Consider the following 22,355-nt stretch of genomic DNA (forward strand, 5'->3'; position numbering starts at 1 on the left):
TGAAGGGATGGGATGAGATAACCTCTAAGGTCTCATTCAGCTCTAATGTTCTATGGCTACAACTCCAAAATTTGTTGCTTTTAGAGTGTAATATTCAACTTTTGGAATTCATTTCCTTTTTTTGTGATAGGTCCATAGGTAAAAATAGATGCCAGTTATGCACAGTAGCATCATTTTAGGTGAATAGCAATGCCAGATGTAAATAAGATTAGACATTTCATATCTATGTTCTCTTTATACAATTGCATGCAATCGTGATGTAACAGCTATAATATAGTTAACAGAGAATATATGTATGAAAATGTGTGTATTTGTATGTGTGTCTCTCTTTCTACCTATCTATCTAAATATTTCCCAATTTGCATGTAAATATCACTACAACATAGTATTCTATGGTCCAGAATATTTAACATGTCAGTCCACATTGCAACTGTTTCAAAGGCCCTTGTTATAATTTGGTTCTATGATACTATGGTTCTATGACAGTAAATTGGTTTGGGCATCCTAGCTATATGGTAACTAGCCACATAGCAATATACTTCAGAGGCCAACTAATCTCTCCAGTTATTCTAACGACCACAGACAAATGACATCAATCTATTTAATATTTAAAATCGAAGTAGGCTCATGATTTCACCTTTTAGACTTTGAACACCAACACACATTGGAAAAATTGATTTTAAATCTTAGTAAGATATTACTTTTCCTTAGCTCAGGTCGAGCCACTGTCATAAATATATCATACTTGTTTGTATAAATCACTGAATATAATACATATATTAGTTCATTTATGTTTCTTATAATCCTGTGGTTTTTAAATAAGAAATATGAGCAATTATATAAAAAGTCTACTATCAATTTAGAAATTGAATGTTCTCTGCAGATTATGTTTGACTACAGAAGAGTGTCAGGAATTTGCTGTTACAAGGTCATCAATAGTTTTTAGGAGAAGGCACCATTTGTTTTAAAAACATTGCGAGAATTTTATGAAAGTTAAGTAACACTTACTCTTGGACCAGCAGGACCAGGGAGACCAAATTCACCAGGGGTACCCTAGGCAAAGCATGAGAAAAAATAAAGTGTGAAACTTATGTATGTTCTCTAAATCCACATATGTTTATGATACTTAGAAAAGTTTTGAGAGTGAAATAAAGCCAGATAGGCTCTACCTACGTGACTGTATAAGTACACAGGCTATTAGGAACAAGAAAGCTTTCAGTGGTGTATGGAAAGATTTTTAAAAAGTGAGAATTCCACTGACATTAAATATATATCTATCCTAGAACCTGGTATCAGAAAATTTTAGTCTCTCATTATTTGGTTTATTGCTTTTTAAAAAGTGACAAAAAACTATCTCCTTTGATAATATAATAAATAACGATGATGAACAATATCAGACATTGCCTATTTTTAGTTATATAACAGACTGCTTTCTTAATAGAAATGATCATATTCTGCACATTACCTAGTTAATTGTATACCCAAGTGTATCTCCTTTATTACTGACCAGCTGTCTCCTTAATGTGCCCCACTGTTGACAAAGGAGAGCAGGCCACAGAATGTAACTGAATTGAGGCACATTCATCACAATTACAGATAAAATGACTCAGAACTCATGCCCTGATTGTGAATAGCAGTGTCATGTCTGAATGCCAAGAAAAACATTAAAAGCAATTTTTCAGGGTCTAGTTTGATGGAAAATCAGTGCTTTTTTTTTTTTTTTTTTTACTATGGAGAGGGAAATAATTTGTATTTTAACATTACCAAGAACAATACAAAAAGTAAGGCTATTAAATGGAATGTTCATGATATTGTACTTCCATAATGTGATGTTTCATTCAATCCTTAAAACAAAGTAATCTGAATGAAAATGAGTAACTTGGCTCATTCTCTCCATCAGTACCAACATATGTAGAACACTATCATTAACATATGAAATATGGAGTTTCCTTTTGCATATTATAATTGCACAGTAGGGTATTAAACAGAGGGAAAGTCCCAAGTTTAGGCGAATTTACTATCACTTGTTTTACTCACCCTTTCTCCTGCTTTGCCAGCTTCACCAGCTGTACCTGCAGGGCCAGGCAGACCCTAGATGAAAAAAAGACAAACCTCAATCTTTATGGCTATATTTGGGGGATCTTCTAATAATTGGTTTTTTGGGGAAAATATCTAATATCAACATGATCACTATTATGTGTTACTAAAGGATTACAGAAAAGTTTGCCTTGAAAAAATGTACGCTTCTTTGCTTCAGTTCTGAAACCATGTTCTGTGTGGTGGGGAGAGTGTTATAGTTACTTACAGCTGGATAGTCTGACCAAAAGCAGTAGTCTGTATGTTTTAGGTGACTTACCTGGAAGCCTGGAGGACCAGCGGGACCCTGTTCACCTTTTCCACCCGAGACACCCTGAAAGTGATAGGAAAGATTACATAAATAGAGATATATGCCACCATTGCTATCTAGCTACATAACTTTTAGACTGGACAAAAAAGAGATGGCCATTTTTGTGGGACTAGATTCATTTTAGTGCAAAATAGAGCAAGAGTGAGAGAAATACTCACCTGTGGTCCAGGAGGTCCCTGAGCACCATTGTTTCCATCAGGACCTGGAGCACCCTAAAATGTTCAACAGAAAGGCTCAGAGTTAGTTGCCTGTGAGTCAGACAATTTAAGATACCCCAAAGCCTCCCTCATGTATTACTTCCTCACAACAAAGCTTGTTATTTCATCATGAATTAAACACATTGTGGCCAAGGCCCAAATACTACCTACTAACTTGTGATATGGCTCATAGGAAGTCCATGGATGAAGGGCAATTTATGAAAGTCAGAGAATGCTACTAGTATATTCATACCCTTTTAATCATAAAATGAATTAAATAAAACCCAAATGCATCCATAAATATTTTTGACTTAATATACATTCTGATTCATCATAGCTCACTGCCTTATAAGTGTGGTTAAAGAGAAAAGACATTTTGTGGTAGTAAAAGGAAGCTTGGGGATGCCATCTTAGAAAGAAAGTGATGGAATGATATCAGATGGCCTCAAAAGATGTGTATCCTACGTGAATACTATGTGGATAGAGCCACATAGACGTTAGTACCTACCCGAGGACCTGCAAGACCAGCATGACCTTTTTCACCATGTTTGCCAGGTTCACCCTATAATAAACATTAAAAAAAAAAATACATTTAATGTCAAATTAACCATGACAATTTTGAAATGTGAATTTCTTGCCTTTTTTCTTTTTTTAGATTCCTAGTCCTTGAATTCTGTTATTTAAGGCATGATCCATCATCATGCAGCTCCAGATACAATAAAGTACACTTATGTCTGCAGGAGCATATGACTCAAGATGTGGATTTTCAGCAGGAACAATGATACACTGGAGGTCAACTTTTGTTGTGGTAAGTGGCTTGCAGTTTCCTTGTGTTGAAAGGAACCCCCTTGAGGTAGAGTGGACTGAGGCAGGAGAGAAATAATAAGAGTTTTGGTGAAATGTGGCAAAAAAGTGCCAAGGGAGAAGAGGTTGTGGTGATTCTTACAGTGGGGCCTTTGGGTCCAGGGAATCCGATGTTGCCAGGCTCTCCTCTTGTTCCAGCTGCGCCAATTGGTCCAGGCCTGCCATCAATACCAGGGAGGCCCTGAAACCAGAGTTTATTTAAAGTTTACTCAGCACAGGATCTCACAACCTCAAGCTTGTGATACTGCCACAAGATGAAACAGAATCATTTTCTGATTGTATAGAGCTTCCTGTATAAAGTGTCAATAAATTATGAATCCACTTTCCTTTTCTAAATAGGATGTCGGTACATGCACATCCAAATCAATCTCATATGTACACAATTCCCTCTTTCTTCTCTCTTTTCATACCCTTGTCACCCTCTTCAATATTCCCTGCCATGTTTTTCTTTTTCCTTCTCTCCTTTTGCTCCTGTGTTCATTTGGACTCTGTAATTACAATCTATTACTTTGCATTCTCAGATATGTATGTGGCTAATATATATTTTCAATGTGTTCACATATAAATAAGCTACAGGAAACACTTGATAAGGGTGCAGTAAGTATCCTTGAAAATATAAGCGATACTTACCATCGGACCTTCTTTACCAGCTGGGCCAACATTTCCAGGGGAACCAGGAAAACCCTATAAAATAAATGAGGATGCTTTTCTATTGGCACTTTAACACATATACTCAAGGCTCCAATTAATTGAAATCTCACGAAAGCACTTTCCCCCCACTTTTTGTTTGTTGACTAGGGCAAAACATTAGGGGTATTAGCCACTAGCTGGGAGGTATGAAAGAGCTCTGAAAACTTTCTTCTTTCTATTTTTAATGCCTTTCCTTTTACTGAATTTTAGTGCAACTGATCCATTTAAAGATATCTCAAAAAACTGTTGAGCAAAATATTGTATGTGCAAAATGTATATGTTTTTAACCTTAGAATAGAAAAACAAATACTTTTAGTAAGTAATTTTCAAAGTGGATTTTTTAAATTGCTATATTTGGTGTCTTTATTACTTGTTTATGGTACAATGACAGTTGATACTCATCCGTAAGAGATAATGGAGGCAAAAAATTACTCTATTGCTATGGATTAGAGTGTCTACAGATCTAAAGGTCATTTCTCCATAGCTAGTGTGATGCTGAATACATTACAGCACTTTGTGATCGCTGGAAAAATGATTCACTTATGAATCTAATAAACTGATAATGTATAGTCCTAATATATTTCATGAACACCTTATATAAAACTCACAAATTGAGATAAAAGATTCATGCTGATAGGAGAACCAACCTAATTTGGATATATTAAAGTAAATCTATTCTTCCAAAAACCTCACAGCCATTGTATCAAGTAATAAATAGGAAATTTATGAACTAACTAAATTCGTCAAAATATCTACTGGGCCTTGATAAAGTTAAATTAAAAAGGGAACCATCAGCAAGTCTACTAACAAATTAACTTTTGATTTTTTTTATTGTTGTCTTCAAATATTAATCATCCCTTTAGAAAAGGAAACAGTGCTAGGTGTGACTTGCTCAAAATAAATCTGAAACTTACTCGGGGTCCCATGAGGCCAGGCTCTCCAGGGCGACCAGAATCTCCACTGGGACCTCGCACACCAGCAGGGCCAGTTCCACCACGACTACCAGGAGGGCCCTATTAAAAAGAAAGGGGAGGGGAGGTTGTTAACTGCAGTGACATACCCACGGCCAGAAGCATCAAGTTCCTTCCCAGGATGTGAGTAATAGACAACTTACCATGACACCAGCTCTGCCATCGGCTCCAGGAAGACCACGAGAACCAGGGTTTCCCTGTAACAAAGTACATGAAATAGAAAAGAATTGGAGAGTATCCTTATATCAGGTAGGGCAGAATTTACTGAAACATGGCATGCATGCAAGAAATCTTGATGACCTTAAGGGGGAGATACAATTACAAACCAAGCCAAAAAACTTCATCCAAACACCAAAGGACTGTGTGGAGGAAACATTCTGCAAAAGTAGGTCAACATTGTTTCCAGACCCATTTTATAACATATCATATTGAGAGTCAGTGATTTAATAAAGCAGATGGAAAGCAGATGTTTCCTTCATCTAGAAAATGCACTCAGTAATTCTGACCAATTCCCAACGAATGGGTGCCTCTGGTGTGTCTGGGTGTCAAGAGCATTTGGAACGTACCCTCAGCCCAGGAGGTCCTGGGGGACCAGAGGATCCAATTTCACCAGTGCTGCCTCTCTTTCCCTCTTCGCCACTGGGACCAGGAGGACCTGTGGGCCCAGCAGCGCCCTATTTAATGAAAAAACAAAAGAAGGGGACACAGGAAAAGTAACATTTGTGTTCATATCTAGCTAGAAAAAAAAGTAATCACTTTACAAAAGTGAAAATATTACTTTTTGGATTGAAAAAGTAGTAACTCCGTTAAAATGGTGATTATAGAACTACTTACGGGCTCGCCTTTGTTGCCACTCTCCCCTTTGGAACCAGCTGGACCAGGCTCACCCTAAGGTCCAATACAAAACAGTGGTCAAATGACAAACATTTGTCACAACTCTCTGGAAGACAAACATCAGGGGCTATTTACGAATCAAAGTAAAGAGAGCTTTAGTTCTCTAAGAAATATGCTCAGTTCATATTTAAACGACCTACAGGGGAATGGTCTTGGTTGAAAGGACAAGACTGATATAATAGAAGTGTGCCTCACTGACCTTTCGGTAATGTTCTAGGATAGCAGGAGGGGTGTGTCTGTGTGTGGGTGTGAGGGAGAGAGTATACATACGTGTGCATGAACTTACAGAAGAAATACACACTGAAAATGCTAAGGAAGAAATAAGGATGATAAGATGACAAGACGAAGTCTAGATGGGGATGAAATGATGGTAGAGCTGGTATTTCAGATTGATGAAAGCATCAGCCATGACCACTTACAACAAGTCCTCTGGCACCAGTAGCACCAGCAGCACCAACAGGTCCAGGGATACCCCGGGGTCCAGGGAGGCCAGGAGCCCCAGCAACACCAGGAAGGCCCTGGGAAAGAAACGCAGCATGGTCCCTCAGGAGGCAACTGGCAGGAGAGACAGCATCCATTAAAATACCTTTAAAACCACAGCAGCATATTTTAGCCATATACTCACGGCAGCACCCTTAGCACCAGGAAGGCCATTGGTTCCAGGGTTGCCCTGTGACGAAAAGGAAGGGAGAAAGATATGGTTCATAGGAGTATTTCTGTTCTTCTTTGACCCCACCTTCATTCTTTTTGTTTTCTTCCTTCTACTCAATGAAGTTAATGACAGTGGCTACTTACAGGAGGTCCAACAGGGCCAGAAACACCTGGAAGACCCACTTCACCACGGGAACCCGCGGGACCAGCAGGACCAGGGTTACCGACAGGTCCAAGTTCACCCTAAAAACAGGAATGACATTGAGGCATTAGTCAGCAAATAATGAAATAGCATATCTCTGTTTTTAGGTCGCCAAGTTCTATGAAATTTCTTCAGAATTACAATAATTTCCCTTATCTGATCTGGTACCACAGATTGGGGTTTGTGTTCCTATTTTCCTGGCCTGGCTCTGCCATCTTGGCTACCATTGCTGTCTTCACCTACCTCTGTCTCTCTTGGTAGAGACTCTGGTTCTCAGCCAGTCAGTCCCAACTAGTTTGGGAGTATCCCAGAGGAACCCCAGGGAATCAGTTTCCGTGTTGCCATCTCTATCTATGCTCATAGTGCTCAGGTACAGAGAGATCATCTATTTCAAGTTTAGAGTAAGAAAACTGGTCATTCTGTATCTGAGAAAACTGGTCATTCTGTATCCATTTTGAAGGAGGGACTAATTAAGCTACCTGTTCTGTAATTATCTATATGCAAACACAGTCCCTATCTTTCACATCACAATAAAATGTTTATCAAGGTAATGACAATGGTCACCAGCATTTTTACCTTGGGGCCAGGAGCACCTGGGAAGCCTGGAGGGCCAGCAGACCCAAGAGGGCCCTGAAATCAAAGGAGAAGGTGGAAAGAAGTTTCCTCAGTAAATTAACAAAACAGTGGGATAGGGAGGGTGGGAGGGAGGGAGAAGCAAGAGGGAAGAGATATGGGAACATATGTATATGTATAACTGATTCACTTTGTTATAAAGCAGAAGCTAACACACCATTGTAAAGCAATTATATTCCAATAAAGATATTAAAAAAATAAAAAATCAAGTTATTAGTGGAATGTTTAACAAAATACAAGTATGACCTGTGCACTAAAGCCTACAAAACGCTATTGGAAAAAGAAAAGCCCTAAATAAAGTGATCATCAATGGAAAAAAAAAATTAACAAAACAACAACAGAAGATTGAAGTGGCTTAGAGTGGCTTGATCTTAATGTTGGCAAAGAGAAAACTGACAGCTAATCTGTTGTCATTGGTATGTTATCGAAGGGAAGACATTCCAGGTATCCCAGGTGAGGCAGATTTTACTTTATGTATCAAGTACAAACCTCAGGGATAGTAGTTCTTATAAATAGAACCTTTAAGTGGCCTCTTAGAACATTTGGTAAGGTGTCTAAAATGGTGTTATTTCATAGGGAATTAATAAAGAAGATAGCTCCCATCCCACACTCTCAGTCCCTTCCAAATTCCTCAGTGTCACCACTTACAGCAGGACCCACAGGACCCACACTTCCATCACTTCCACGGGCACCCTATGAAGAAAATAAAGAAAAAAGTCGAGTGGAAAGTTAAATGGCACCTATTAGAAGATTTTAAAAAAGAATAAAAATGAACAAACGTGGAAGCACTCACAGCTGGGCCAGGGGCACCGACACGTCCTCTCTCACCAGGAAGCCCACGAGCTCCCTAGAAGCAGAAATATTTCCATTGAAATCCAGAATGCTAATTTAAGAAAAAGTTACAGGCATCATTTCCTTTTTCCAATTTCCAACATGCGCAAGAATCCACTAGAAATAAATAGGTCTTGTTCTAATTCCAACTAAAAGGTAATGATTTCAATTAGCTATGCAGAAGGCTATTAGAAAAATATCAAAGAATACAATGCCAAGGGAAATGGTAATTAGCAAAAACATTAAAGAAGTTCCAGCTTGCAAAGAGTGTACACATTTTTGATTTACAGTAAAGTAATCAATACTTACTACTTGACCTGGAATTCCATTTTCACCAGGGGCACCAGGTTCACCCTATATGGGAAAGAAAGATTGAGTTTTTTTCATTATATATATTAATTATTTTCTTCTGATTTGGTAGTTTTTACACTATTACTTCAATTTCAACCATTCATATATTTTGTAACATTTCTTACATAGATTGTTTCTCAATTATGCCAATCACATACATTTAAAATATTTATAAAATATGGGTTTTTATTTAGATAATACCAAATATCACAGAATCAGGGAGATGTGGTCTAGTGTTATTTACCCTTTCCCCAATTTTCCCCTTAGATTTTGGATATCATTTAGACTAGGCTTATATATTAGCAATGATAACATAAAAAGAGATGATAGGATAAATTGCTTTCAACATAACCATATTTACCCTCTTTAAAGTTATTTTGAACACTCAATATTTTTATTTTTATAAAATATGCATGAAAAATTAAAGTTTCATAATATTTTATAAAACTGTCTTATTTACTTCCAATCTACATTCTTTTTTTTTTTCCCAATCTACATTCTTATCTTGAGTAAAAACCATGTTGGTGGGGGTAGTGGTGGTAGTGATGCTGGTGCTGGTGGTAATTTAATACAATGGCACATGAAAAGGAACTTTCCTTCAAGATAATCTAATTTAGATATAGAAGAAACCTGGCTTTCGAGACCATTTAAGGACCCTTCATTTCTAGGATTCTATCTGAAGTGTATTCTTTGTGAGTAAGCACTAGAGTGGGAGTCAGGAATTCTAGCCTGTGCCCTTCTAACTTCTAGATGTGTGACCTTGGGCAAGTCACTCACTCTCTCTAAGCCTCAGTTTCCCTCATCTGCAAAATGAGAGGGTCTCCAAAGCTCCTTGCAGCCCTAACATTTTATGATGCTGTGATCAGTAGTCTGAGCTCTTATATTAGGCTCCAGGGAGAATGAGTTTGACCTTATCCATTGGTGTGGCAGCTGGAAAGTTAGAACGGATTCTCCATATTCATGTTCATTTCTGGTCCCACTAGTATTCCTTACTCATTAATTTGTGATTACGTTGGTATTCACTTTAATATCACATTATCTCCTTAATAGGAGAGAGGACATTTTATAGTTGAAAACGCTGTCAGAGAAGAGCCCAGCCAAGAGATAACACACTTCTGAGACTTTAATTACCTAATTAAAATTTTTTTGAGTGTGCACAGATAAATCACAGGGAAGAGGTTGAAAAGTATATTGTGACATGAATGTACCCATCTAATTAGTGCATGGCAAAGGAGAATTTACTATTTAAAATAACATAGTGTTCTAATATCTGATTATATGTTTATTTACTTTTATTTTGGCTGCAGAGATCGACTAAAATTATAGGAGAAAAGGAAATGGAGGAAGAAACTATTGACATGTTTTTAAATCTCAATTGCTTAATAGATATTGAATTAAATAAATATTATTAATAATTGGCCTTTTGTTACAGAATCCCATAGTCCTCACCACTGAGGGATTTAAAGTATTGAAGAGGAAATAAGATATGCTTCAGAATATGATTAGCCTTCAGTAAAAATATACTTTCTGATGGTGATGGGAAATTACAATCAATTGTTTTAAAAGCAGTGCTTCTGATTTAGTATTTACCTTCACACCTGGAGTACCAGGCTGTCCCTTCAACCCATCCAGACCATTGTGACCCTGAAAGGCAAATCCTTATTAGTAAAATGCTATTCCATTACAGTGTTTGGTCAACTCAAACATCTTGTATCTTTGCAGTTAATATCTCCTGCTTCTGACTGCTTCTGTAGAATGGAGTCCCATTGCCCCAGCTCCCAACAAACTCCCTCTGCTGCCCTAGGTAAGTCACTAAACCTCCCTACACTTGAAAGGGAAGGATAAAGAACTAGATGCTCTCTCATGTACTTTCCATCATTAATAATTTTATGATCTTCAGAGAGCTTTAAATACCTCTTAAGTTATACCCATTTTATACCATCTTCCCTGTAGGGATCCTCCTTTCTTGGAAGCTATGAACAGACTAAAAAAAAAAAAAACTACACCCCACTTTACTTTCCGGCCACCTTACCCTTTAACTCTCTCTCCACTCTGGCAAATTCCAGGAATTTGGAAGCAAATATGTGTCATCCAGGAGTTTAAATATAGTTGAGGTTTTTACTAAAAGTAATCAACATTTTCTCTTCTGTGGGTAAAGAATGTGCTCACCCTAATGCCCTTGAAGCCAGGGAGTCCAGGAGTTCCAGGGAAACCACGAGCACCCTTAAAAAGAAACATAGAAGATGACGAATGACATTTTTGTCCTAAATAAAAAGACGATGATTTCTTCCCTCCAAAGTGTTTCTTCTCATCAAAGTCCAAGCTTGGAATCAAAGACTAGTATATGTGTAAGCACAGAGCAGCAAATAAGTTGCTCTAATTTGAGTAACTAATACTATGGTACTTGTAGAACACACAATTTAGTTGTTTAAAGGATGCTCACCATCATTAATATTACATTATTTGCATTAATAAAACCTGTATGCATTCTTAACTAGGCTCCTTTATTTGTCAGATGCCTTCAGTGAGTGTTATAAGTATGACTTCTATGTTGCCACTTAGTCTGATTCTAGTTTTAGCAACTATCTTATATATGAGATACCTCTGCTGTTTGGACTATATACTGTTGTAAAAAAATCTCACCTGTGGCCCAACAACTCCTCTCTCACCAGGTCGTCCAGGTTTTCCAGGGTGACCCTAAAACATGAAAGCATCATAGGGTAAACGCTTTCTTGGTAAACTATCAGATGAAAGTCGGGTCATCTTGGTTTTTACAACAGGGAAAAAAGGCATCATATAAAAATGTGGATCCAAATATATATTTAATTAACAATTATATTGCCTTAAATACAAGAAAAGTAATCATTATTTCATTAAAATGTTATTATCCATATGGGGAAAATTATGTCAGGCATATTCAGCTTTTGGCAGAATACTTAATTTGAATCCAGAAATTCTGTTGAGGCAGGAGTATTTAAATGGCATTTGGAAATGCTTAAGAGTAAATACTTACATCCTCACCAGCCTTGCCAGGAGGGCCAGGTGGACCACGAGAACCTGCAGGACCCTAGGAAAATGGGAGACCCATTGTTTTGTTAATGCTATATTAAGAAACTTCTTGAAAAAAATATTTATCACAAAGCGGGAAAAGTACTCACAGTTTGACCAGGCTCACCAGGCTCACCAGGAGGTCCTTGGAAACCTTGAGGGCCCTAAGAAAAAACAGTATGTCACATTCCAAGCCTTTACTTAATTCTCTGTCTTTTTACATAGGAGAGGTTATAAGCTTTCAGTACTTACAGGGGCTCCAGATGCACCAGGAGGGCCTCTAGGTCCCATCAAACCCTGTAAAGAGGACAGATATAGTTAGCACTGACAAGTCGTCATGGCCTAGGGTTGGGTTAGACAGGACTAGCTTAGTAGTGCCATAGACGTTTTGTGATGGACAAATTAACAGAATTGTCCTGGTCTCATTTCATAGTTTTTGTTCCTCTCAAGGAAGCATTTAAGGACCCAAGTTTCCTCCACTGTTTTCTCTGCCTTTGCTTTCACCTTTGCCCCTCCTAATCCAAATCAGAACTCAGTTAGATGAGGTGGCCACAGGTTCCTTAAAGTTGTGCACAATTGGGCATATTGAGATTGCTCTAATGCAGTGAAGTGACTCAGTCTTTGCACAGTACAGAATATACAAGTGCTGTTCATGCAGCTGACGAAGCATTTCCATTTGGATTTCCTTATCATATGTCATTTCCTCATATCATACTCAGCTAAGAAATTGATATTTTTATTGCCACAAGGGGCATAAATTGAAAAGGATCAAAAGTCTTTCTTAATGATTAGAGGGAGGTTTGTTATAACCTTATAGCTCCTTTAAGGGCTATTGGTGACTGATGAAAATATCAAACAAAAGTGGATATAATAAGGGGTGAAGGAAAAATAAAATATTATTGAAACATCCTACTGGAAGAATCTATTATATGCTACTATTATTGAAAATATGGCCCAAATGACAGCAGACTGTTTTCGCCTTTGTTCTTCATTCTGTAGCACACAGAGTAAAACAGAGTGTTACTAGTTTGGAAGCTAAATACACATTGTGACTCCCCTTTGCAAGGCCTGTGCAAACTCTTCTGTAGGGGCCATTCCTCTAATGCTGAATATATTGCACAGACAAGTCTCAGGTAATTTGCTCATGACACATCAAGCATGGGGACTCTGCAGTCAAGTCTGCCCCACTGTATTAATGCCTAGAGTGAAATAATATGGATTTTATTAAAAAGCTCATCATCTTAATTATGAGTTATTTATTTGGTTTTAGAAATTGCTTCAAAGTTAAAAGAAACCGTCACTTTTCAATCAAAATAATATTTTTAGGTGTACATTAAAAATAATTTTCCTTGACACCATGAATTTTTAATTATATTTATTCATTTTTCCATGTATTTGCAACAATTTCATTTACATAAAAGGTAGTTTATTTTGTGGAGGCTGTGAGATGGACGATGATTATTCATTAATTCAGAGAAGAACCCTGTGGGGTTTTATAGTTATTGATTTCCCAACATGGAAATTTATTTTAATGCTTTATTGCTGCCTATCTCTCCTATTTGTGAAACATATCTGTTGATTACATATGTCTGTGAATGTGTGTGACTGTGCAAGCTTAAATTATATTTCACTGATATTTAAAAGTAAAACACTCTGCTTTATGCCCCCAGAGAGATGTTCCAAAGTCAGGGGAATCTGAAATCCATATTAATTTTCCAGGCTTATGTAGGCTTTTTTTTTTTAATTAATGCTTTACTTTTTTTTCTTTTTAGCTTCTTCTTGAAATATAGGTACTGCTTTAAAACTGACTAATGTCCAGCATTAGCTGAAATGGCTGATTTCAAATATCCAATATAAACAAAGCCAAAAGAAAATGTCTACTTCTTCATTTCAGATATGAATGTTTTAAATTACCATGCAAAATCAGGAAATTGGAAATCATCAATTAACGGCATATTACTTCTCAAGTGAGAGTTTTAATTTACAGAAAATATTGTCTTGCCCTTACAGTGTATTAGCTTATTGTGGACCATTAGCTCCAGCAGAATATCTTTTGAAGACAGAGCACTGAATGCATTGTCCAGGTAAAATTTATATTTTAAAGACTATCTTAACTTGGGCAGATAAATACCTTTGTTTGCAAACAATTAATTAAAAATCACTAGATTATGTGTGGGTATGTACTAAACTGCAGTGTTTAATCAACTTAACATTTTTATTTCCAGCAATTTTCGCCTCTATTTTTTACATACTAGTATATATTTTGCATGCTCGTATCAGTTTTTTTCCCCCTAACACATCTCACTAATGCTTGTTAGAAGGTTTACATGTTAAAGATAGACCATCATCATCATAGTCATATTCCCTCCTATACTGATTTATAATTAGACTTTAAAAAAGAATTTTTTATCAAGATGGGGAAAAAGAAACATTTCCTATGTTGTTAATTCCTTGAGGGAGGGTGGGAATCTGTCATATTCACTGCTATATCCCAAATGCATAATATAGTTTGGGTCTTATCGAAGACCAACTTGGTAAATACTTGTTAAATAAAGTAATGTTTTATTCAAGTACTGGATACATGAGCCATGATGTTGAATATCAGACATCTTGCCTGGCATTCTGTCATTAACCGCATATATGACCTTGGGGAAGGACTTAAACTCTCTACCTAGAAAATGAACGGGCTACACTAGAACTTGCTGATCCTTTCCAGCAAGTTCATAGAACTTAATAGTTCTGCGTCTCTGTGGGTTGCTTCAAATTCTAGGCAACGTTAAAGGGCATAAAAAATTAATCAGAGTGATTACTTTTCTGAATTAAGTTGGTGTACCTAAATTATGATTACTATGTCCAGAGATTATTTCTTGGATATAAATATCTGATCTATCCTAAGGAGGCATGTTTGTAGAAAAACTCAAACCCCCTAACTTAGGCTTAGATTTTTATAGATTTGAATACAAAGAGAGCTGCTGCTTTTATCTGATCTGAGTATTGAGTATTAAACTAGGTAGCTAAATAAATGGCAATGTGAAATTTAACATAAAGTAAATTCTCTATTCAGTAATTTTTTGGCTATATAAAAAGAGATAAGCATACCATTGGTCCAGGGCCAGCTCCAACTCCTTTTCCATCATACTGAGCAGCAAAGTTCTAGATGGGGAAAAAAATAAATAAATAAAATAATATTTTATATATATATATATATAACTATTGGCCATGTATTTCATTTTCTCATTCTACTTCTAAAGATTTTTCTGTTGTTGTTTAAGAGGAAGCAGTATTTCTGACATAATTATTAGTTTAGACTTCCATATTGAGCTAAATTCCTAAAAATTCAGGAGAGATACAAGTTTAAAATTTAGTCCACACCTAGTTTGAAATAGAGAGCTTCCCTACCTTATTTATGAAACTTTTCCTGCCCTGTTAACCCTCTCACTCAAATCCCCACCCCCTACCTCTACACTGAGGAAGACAGCTTTCTAAACTTTAGAAGTCAGTGAGGGCCCCTGATAAATTAAGCAGAAACCAAGAGAACAACTTTATATTTCTACCTGTTGCCCTGCTCCTCCATGACTACACAAAATGACTAAGGGACCTTTTTCTTGCTGTAGTTTCAAAAAGGATATAAAGAGTTTTAAAGTTTAGAGGAAAATTAAATTAAAATGCCCCTTGGAAGATTAAACTTTTAAAAAATAGTTCACAGTAATAGCTTTACTGTTAAAGATCTCTCTTACAGTGGTAGACCTATTAAGAAAGGTGCTTTTTAATGCCCTCAGTAGATAAGCAATCATAATAAGATCTTTGGGGGAGAAAGGTCTTATTTTACTGGCGTACAGTTGGGTATTAGAATCAGGCTTCTGATTCATAGTGCTAACCAATTAAGCAAATATGTTTTCCTTCCTGCAGTGAGGCCATTTGGCACTCATACCATTGTTAAAGCATAAAGCTAAAAGAAGATATTAATGAAAGAGAAATGTACTTTTCTCAAATTAGTTTCAAGCAAATTAAACCAAAAACTGCTTTGAATGTTGGTTCAGTAGACTTCAAGCCAAGGAGAATAAAAAGAGTAGGATGTTTGTGAAATTGCTTAAGATCAGGGATTTCATTTATAATTCAACCTAATCAAACTTTTTAATAATGCAACACCTCTTATTTGTGTCCTACTGATAAAAGATATTAAATTCCCAAATTAAATAATGGTCACGAGGGCTGCAGCTACCTTCAGCGAACACAAAGACCTGTCCTGTAATTGACAAGGGCTCACAAAGAGATCGGGCAAAGCAGAATCTTGAATGAAGAAACCAAAGAAATGAAATAAAATACTATACTAATATCCAAATAGCAGACTCTCCCTTAAAACTACTAAAAGTAAATTCCACAATGAATCTTCTTCCAATACAGATGTAAGAAACTGAAGTTAGCTAAAAGTTAACAATACTTAAGACACCTTACCCCACCAAGACCAGGGGGACCAGGAGGACCAGGTGGACCAGGAGGGCCTGGGATACCATCATCACCGTCTCTGCCTGGTGGGCCTGGCGGACCCTGTTATGTAAAAAGTGAATTAAGTCAGGGTTAGACAGACTCTGCAGAAACCTAAAGGAGACCTCAGAATACATGTGGTAAGATCAGTTGGTCAGAATGTACAAGTGGTGTGGAAATTTAAGATGCCATATTTGCCACTATTGACATGGGTCTATTTTAGAAGGAGGTTTAGTAGCTGGTGTCTGAAGAAGACACAAGACAGGATAGTTCCTCTTGGAAGAGGACTATGTCAGCCATTAATTCATAATGGAGCTCCAGTATTCAAATGAAGATAAAAATTATAGCTACCATTTATAGCTATAAATTCATATGGTTAACAGTGCACAGTGATGTACTGTGTATATTGATTGTCAGTTTCTGACTGATGAACTTACTCAATTGTTTTGGTATGTTATGTGTGAAAAGCAGATTAACTGATATGATAATTAATAGTTATTTTATCACAGGGTAGAATATCCTGCAGATTTCCTACCATTAACACTATTGATGTTGTTAAAGTAATTTACTGACATAACCCTACCTCTAATAGATTGCTTGAGTGGAATACATTTAAGTCTGCACTTTGATGGATACAAGGTATAGGTATTTATATATTGATGAAAGTGTCATATAATGAAACCATGTGGTTATACATGCCACATAAGCATAGCAAGGAGATCTAAGAATATGATGAATAAAATGCAAGCCTAACTTGTACATTTATTAATTTAGACGGAAACATGTTGTTGGCTGCTGTTTAACTATTATTCCCAGCCTAGATAAGAGATCTTACTTGAAAAGCAAACAAAACATGTTAAAAAGAGAAGGGCCATGTGGTGGTAGGTAGATATATTTCCATTATGTATGTGTTGGACAGGTCAACTAAAAACAAAGAAAGATAGACCATGCAAAGAATATGGCTGTCTGTAATAGTTCTACTTTCTTAAAGGATAATCTTGACCTAAAAAGAATATTGATTATATATAATAATGCTTATTCACTTTCTGTAAGGCATTATTTGCTTAAAAGGTAGGCAATTATTTGGATACATAATATCCTTATAAATTGTCAGTCTCCTGTAGTTTCTAATATGTAGTTATTAAAATATGGGCCAAAGCCCTTTAGTAGTTCAAAAATTACACACCCTTTCTCCACGTGGTCCTCTATCTCCAGTTGGGCCCTACGAGGAAGGTAGAAACGGCACAATGATAAATGCCTAGGCAATTTCCAGTGAATGAGCAAAACATTCTTGATAATAATTAGTCGGTAAGGCTGATCTAACCATAATGTTATTAGATAGTGGCTATAAAAATGGCACAATACAATAGACAAAAGTTTTTGTTTTTATTATAATTACATGTAGTTTTTTTAAACTGGGAGATTGGAGGCTATAGTCTCCAGCATTAGGCCAATATTATGACCACTATTTTTAGAAAGATGATTTCTGTGGATAAAATTATCATCTTGTAACATCGATAACAGCATATTTATATAGTCAAAGCCCTTTAAAATAAACTTTTGTTTATCACCTATAATTAACATAATACTCATTCCATCTCCAGAACAAAAACAAGTCTTTTCTTTTCCTTTAGTATGTAAATCACCAGTTGTATAATATAAGTATAATTAGAGATGACTCTGGAAGATAATAAAGCTTTGTTATCTTACACATCAAACCATTTTATTTTATGGTTTAGCTAATGCATATTCATGTGGGCAAAATCTTGACAAAGTATTTTCCTTCTGAGGTGTACCATAAATTTAGTTAAATTGTAAGTTATCGCTGATCATTTCAGGTACTAGGGAGAAGTATTGGATTCTTACCTTTCTTGCAGTTGCCTACAAAAGAATAAGTAAAGGATTATTATGAGGAAGATTATATATATAAATATATATATAAAATATATAAGTATATAAACTTTAAAATGGCTCCCATTTCCATGTAGTATACAAACATACCTACAGATTGTATATATTATGCATTACTATTATCTTAATATTTCAAAGCACAATTTTAAATTTTACCAATGAATAAAATAAAATACGTATAGAACCCAGATATATACTTATCTGTAATTATGCCTCAAATCCAATTCATGAACTAAGAATTTGTTCATAATAATCTTGCAAATGATTCCAAGGGAGTGATAAAATTCTCTAGCTTTGTGAAGTCTTCTAGTTTGTAGCAGCTGATGCTAAAACCCAAACTTCCACTGGATAATTTACTCTCTTTTCTTATGGGTGTTCATTTTAGGGTGGACTTATTCAGTAGCCCCGCCCATTTCAGAAATTGGGGTGGGTACTTTCTAAGGCAGCCAGAAAGGTTTGACTACCATAACTCCCAATGATTATTTTGGAAATTCGAGTTGGTCAATATCAATACAGCCTCCTTTTCCTTCCCCAGAGAAGACATTACTGTGGCCAAGGCAATCAAAGTCTAAAATAACAAATTCTAAAAATAATTTTACTCACCTCTTGTAAAGCTATAGAGGAAAGGGGAAAGAAAGAAATAATTATTAGTATTATTTCATTGATCACTAGCAGTGACTAACAAATGGGTATATTAGTCTATAAAATTGACTTACCTAATTAAAGGACAAATTGTATTTTTTATTAAGAATATTCTAATGACTTAATTATGCACGTCAAAATTATGGCAGGGATCAGCAGGATGATTTGTTTTCAATATTAATATGTAAATATATTTTGAATTAAATTGTTAATTATTTACTACTTTATAAATGCTGTGAAATATTAATGTGTCTAAAGGATACTTCTAATGTTTAGTAATTAAGATGCTATATTGCACAGGTGAATCACTGAATATGAGCAAAACCAGTATATTGATGAGGAAATAATTTGTATTAGTTTAGACAATTTTTGATACTTAAAAATTTTTTAAGGGGGAAATTTAGAAAAGTATGTCACCTAAAGTTTTTTTCTAAAACATTAACGTTACAGAGTTTGTACCATTCTTAATGTCCTTTTCCAAAAGGTCTAATTTGCAAATAAGTCACCATGAAAATGGATTCATTCGGACATCTGAAATTTTGCTTTAAATAGGTTCACTTAAGTTAGGTAAGGTCATTTTACCAATGTGTATCACTTTTGTCCCCGAGGAAGAATTGCTCTGTATAAATGGAAAAACTGTGGATTAAAGCTCTAGAAAAATAATGGGAAAAATACACTAAAGGAATATCCTCCCCTTTGCCATAATTGCTATAAGCCCTTAAAGACTGAATTCCTCTCCTACGGTATAAAAATTATAGGTTAACACAGGATATAAGGCCAAGCTGGCAACAAAATGAATCACCCCTAAAAATTGCTTTAATTAGGTGGCCAAGAAGTGTGTCATTTGGAGTGGGAACAGCTGCTGCAACAGTCACAGTTCAGGAGGGTGGACCACATCCAGCACTGACATTTAAGGGCAATTTATGAGAATTACTTTTAAATTAGGAAAATGATATGTTTACTTCATTGTGTTCATCAGTAGGAAGAATAATTATGCCTGGACTTGATTAACGGAAGTTCTCATGATTTTGGAAATTTGCCTTTTAATTATTCAGACTGAGCCACTTTGAAGAATGTGTGTTTGGTAACTTTTATTCAGACTGTAGTTGGATGTTGATCAGAAGGTGAATTGCCCTTTGTACCTTCAAACTTCCCTAGGTCTGTTCTCATCTTTTCTCTAGGAGACAACTCTTTCCCCCTGCCACCCTCAGATCTCATAAAAAGAAATGAAGTTGGTAATGTGAATTTGTTCAATGCAACTATTCCTTAGCATTCACAGTGTGTATACTAAAAGTGGATGAAGGGAGAAAACACACATACACACACAAATGCATCAGTAATGATGCAGTGGTAGACACCGTGGCATGTGGGTGGAGCAAACTTTTAGAGTGTTGGGTGTGGCCAGATCCCCCTGTTATCCCCATCAAATCAGCATCTTTGGTAATTAGTCAGCCATTTTCAAGGCAAAACCAGACTGATTTTCTTCATTCTATCTTGACATGGAAATCTGGTCATAAAACCTACAGCTGGAAAGCCGCCTTGGAGTCCATCCCATTTCTATCCTGCATTTTAGAAAAGGCTCAGTTTGACTTGCCCAAGGTCACATGATAAATTATTGGCATGGGAAAAACCGGGTCTCCTGAATCTCAGATCAGTGTTGATATTTCCCAACTTGCTATGTTCAGAATGCCTGTCTTTGGGAACATATTAAAGAGATAACTCTGGCTCAACAAAAGGCAGGGCAGATTTTAGCTAGATAATGTTACCATTTCCATGACCAGGTAATGAAATGAGAAGATAATTTTACTTTTCAGAATGTATCCATTTTTCTTCCCAGGATACACTGACTAGCTGTTGGGATTGGCTTCAATGAGAAATGCAGATCATTCTCTGTATAAACCTGTGGAGTCTTTAAATGGGGATTCCATAAACCTTAAGCCCTGGACCCCTGTGCTCTCATTGTCCTCCCTCCAGAGGGCGCCTGATGGCCACCACCACCATCATCATCATCATCATCCAGACCAGTCTTAAAACACCCAGAAGAGAAAAGCCTTTAGGGGGTGAGTTTTTTCATTACTAAATTAAGGGCTTTCTAAACCAGGCCTCAAGTTTCACAAGGTGGGCATCAGTGCAGTTTGGGGGCCTTTTAGGCGGAGGCCTTTGCCTTCCTTCATCATGTCAGTTAATATCTCATCCTGAAGGAAAAGGATTTCTGCTCCCTTTGAGCTTCACTAACTGGAGGATCCAGATCAAGTAAACAGGTTCACTCTGAGTTGAGAGAAAAGTTCCCTAACTTTTGGCGAGAGTCGAGGAGCCTTTTTTGCTTTCATTTCTAAAGTATTTTCCATGTTTCTCATAAATGCCAGCGTTTCTCCACATGCCAGAGAGCCTTCCCTCCAAGCTGTACCTAGAACTTTGTTAGGTTTTCCCTTTCAGACCAGGTGCCCACCCATCTAACCTCTTTCCCAGACTGCCCGAAACAAGCTGAAGGCACTTACATTGGCATGTTGCTAGGCACGAAGTTACTGCAAGCAGCAACAGAGTCCGCGTATCCACAAAGCTGAGCATGTCTACCACCTAGACATGCAGACTCCTTGTGTCGCAGAGCCCCTGGGTCACCGGCGGAGGTATCACCTGGCGGGCGCAGGCATACAGTCGTGGCGAGTACCTCCAACTTCGCCGAAACCTCCTGCCGCCTTGGTGCTAAAATAATAAAGCCCGGATCTGCCCTATTTATACGGCCAAAGTTTCTCTGGCCCGAGGGCGCTTCCAAAAGCGCTTCCACCAATGGGAGGGCTGGGGCTGGGGGCCCGGGCAGCCACAGCTGGGAGGAGACTGCGGGGGCGCAGAGGAGGGAGCGGAGGGGGGAGGGACGTGGCCACGGGGCTGGCTTCTTAAATTGGTTCCATCCTTTTTGAGGACGTGGACACTTTTGAGGCTTTCAAGGGGAAACTCTGACTCGCTGTCTGCATACCTCCGCCCTCCCCATCTCCCCCGGCCCTCCCCCGCCCTTCCCAAGTTTGGAAACACTTCTGTACACGTCGGAGAGCTCTGCTGACACCGACGTGGGCAGAGTTCGCAGATCTCCGGGCAGCCGGGCAGCTGTAGAAGGGACTGGAGCCCAGAGATCAAAGCAGGAGCTGTCCAGCTCTGCCTACCTGGTGCCCCGCGGGCCACAGGCAGGGCGGAGGGCCGGCGGGCGCGGAGGGGGCAGGGGACCAGGGAGCAGGATCCGACTGCGTGGCGCAGCCCGAGGCCGCCCTCCCTCCGGCCCCTCCACCCCGCCCCCACCCCCGCCCAGCTTTTTCTCCCTCTCTGGGGCGTCTGTGCGCCCACTTTTTCAGCAGTAACGCGCTCTCTTCTGGCTCCGGGAAAGGGTGAGAGGGGGGTTCAGTCGGTGGAGGGTTTACTTGGAGTCCGAGGACGCCCACCGTTGGGAGGGTGGGGAGGGAAGCGGGCTAGGGTCAGCGTGGCATCCAGCACCAGGGGGGATGTGCTTTGCGCACACCAGACTAGACCGAGCCACGGGAGAAATCATGCGACCTCCTCGCTTCCCTCTGTTGAGGCTGATTCTAAAC

At 37.8% G+C, this 22,355-nt stretch overlaps 1 protein-coding gene across 1 annotated transcript in view; it reads right to left on the reverse strand.

The window, feature by feature from the left end:
- Nucleotides 1-21,498, reverse strand: part of COL1A2 (collagen type I alpha 2 chain) — a 36,262-nt gene extending 14,764 nt beyond the window's left edge. Inside the window, exons 1-30 of the mRNA XM_060107595.1 lie at nt 21,276-21,498; nt 18,739-18,749; nt 18,091-18,105; nt 17,411-17,446; nt 16,195-16,287; nt 14,839-14,892; nt 11,992-12,036; nt 11,850-11,903; nt 11,705-11,758; nt 11,335-11,388; nt 10,861-10,914; nt 10,282-10,335; nt 8,650-8,694; nt 8,303-8,356; nt 8,158-8,202; nt 7,453-7,506; nt 6,819-6,917; nt 6,649-6,693; nt 6,443-6,541; nt 5,964-6,017; nt 5,696-5,803; nt 5,273-5,326; nt 5,073-5,171; nt 4,099-4,152; nt 3,551-3,649; nt 3,113-3,166; nt 2,566-2,619; nt 2,357-2,410; nt 2,038-2,091; nt 1,009-1,053 (exon numbers count right to left, since the gene is read on the reverse strand). Coding sequence (XP_059963578.1) covers nt 1,009-1,053; nt 2,038-2,091; nt 2,357-2,410; nt 2,566-2,619; nt 3,113-3,166; nt 3,551-3,649; nt 4,099-4,152; nt 5,073-5,171; nt 5,273-5,326; nt 5,696-5,803; nt 5,964-6,017; nt 6,443-6,541; nt 6,649-6,693; nt 6,819-6,917; nt 7,453-7,506; nt 8,158-8,202; nt 8,303-8,356; nt 8,650-8,694; nt 10,282-10,335; nt 10,861-10,914; nt 11,335-11,388; nt 11,705-11,758; nt 11,850-11,903; nt 11,992-12,036; nt 14,839-14,892; nt 16,195-16,287; nt 17,411-17,446; nt 18,091-18,105; nt 18,739-18,749; nt 21,276-21,345 — 1,764 coding nt within the window. The 5' untranslated portion in view covers nt 21,346-21,498. The remainder of the gene's footprint in view (nt 1-1,008; nt 1,054-2,037; nt 2,092-2,356; nt 2,411-2,565; nt 2,620-3,112; nt 3,167-3,550; nt 3,650-4,098; nt 4,153-5,072; nt 5,172-5,272; nt 5,327-5,695; nt 5,804-5,963; nt 6,018-6,442; nt 6,542-6,648; nt 6,694-6,818; nt 6,918-7,452; nt 7,507-8,157; nt 8,203-8,302; nt 8,357-8,649; nt 8,695-10,281; nt 10,336-10,860; nt 10,915-11,334; nt 11,389-11,704; nt 11,759-11,849; nt 11,904-11,991; nt 12,037-14,838; nt 14,893-16,194; nt 16,288-17,410; nt 17,447-18,090; nt 18,106-18,738; nt 18,750-21,275) is intronic.
- Between the last annotated feature and the right edge of the window lie 857 nt (nt 21,499-22,355).

The sequence above is a fragment of the Mesoplodon densirostris genome, chromosome 9 (assembly GCF_025265405.1).
Source record: "Mesoplodon densirostris isolate mMesDen1 chromosome 9, mMesDen1 primary haplotype, whole genome shotgun sequence".
NCBI classification, from domain to species: Eukaryota; Metazoa; Chordata; class Mammalia; order Artiodactyla; family Ziphiidae; genus Mesoplodon; species Mesoplodon densirostris.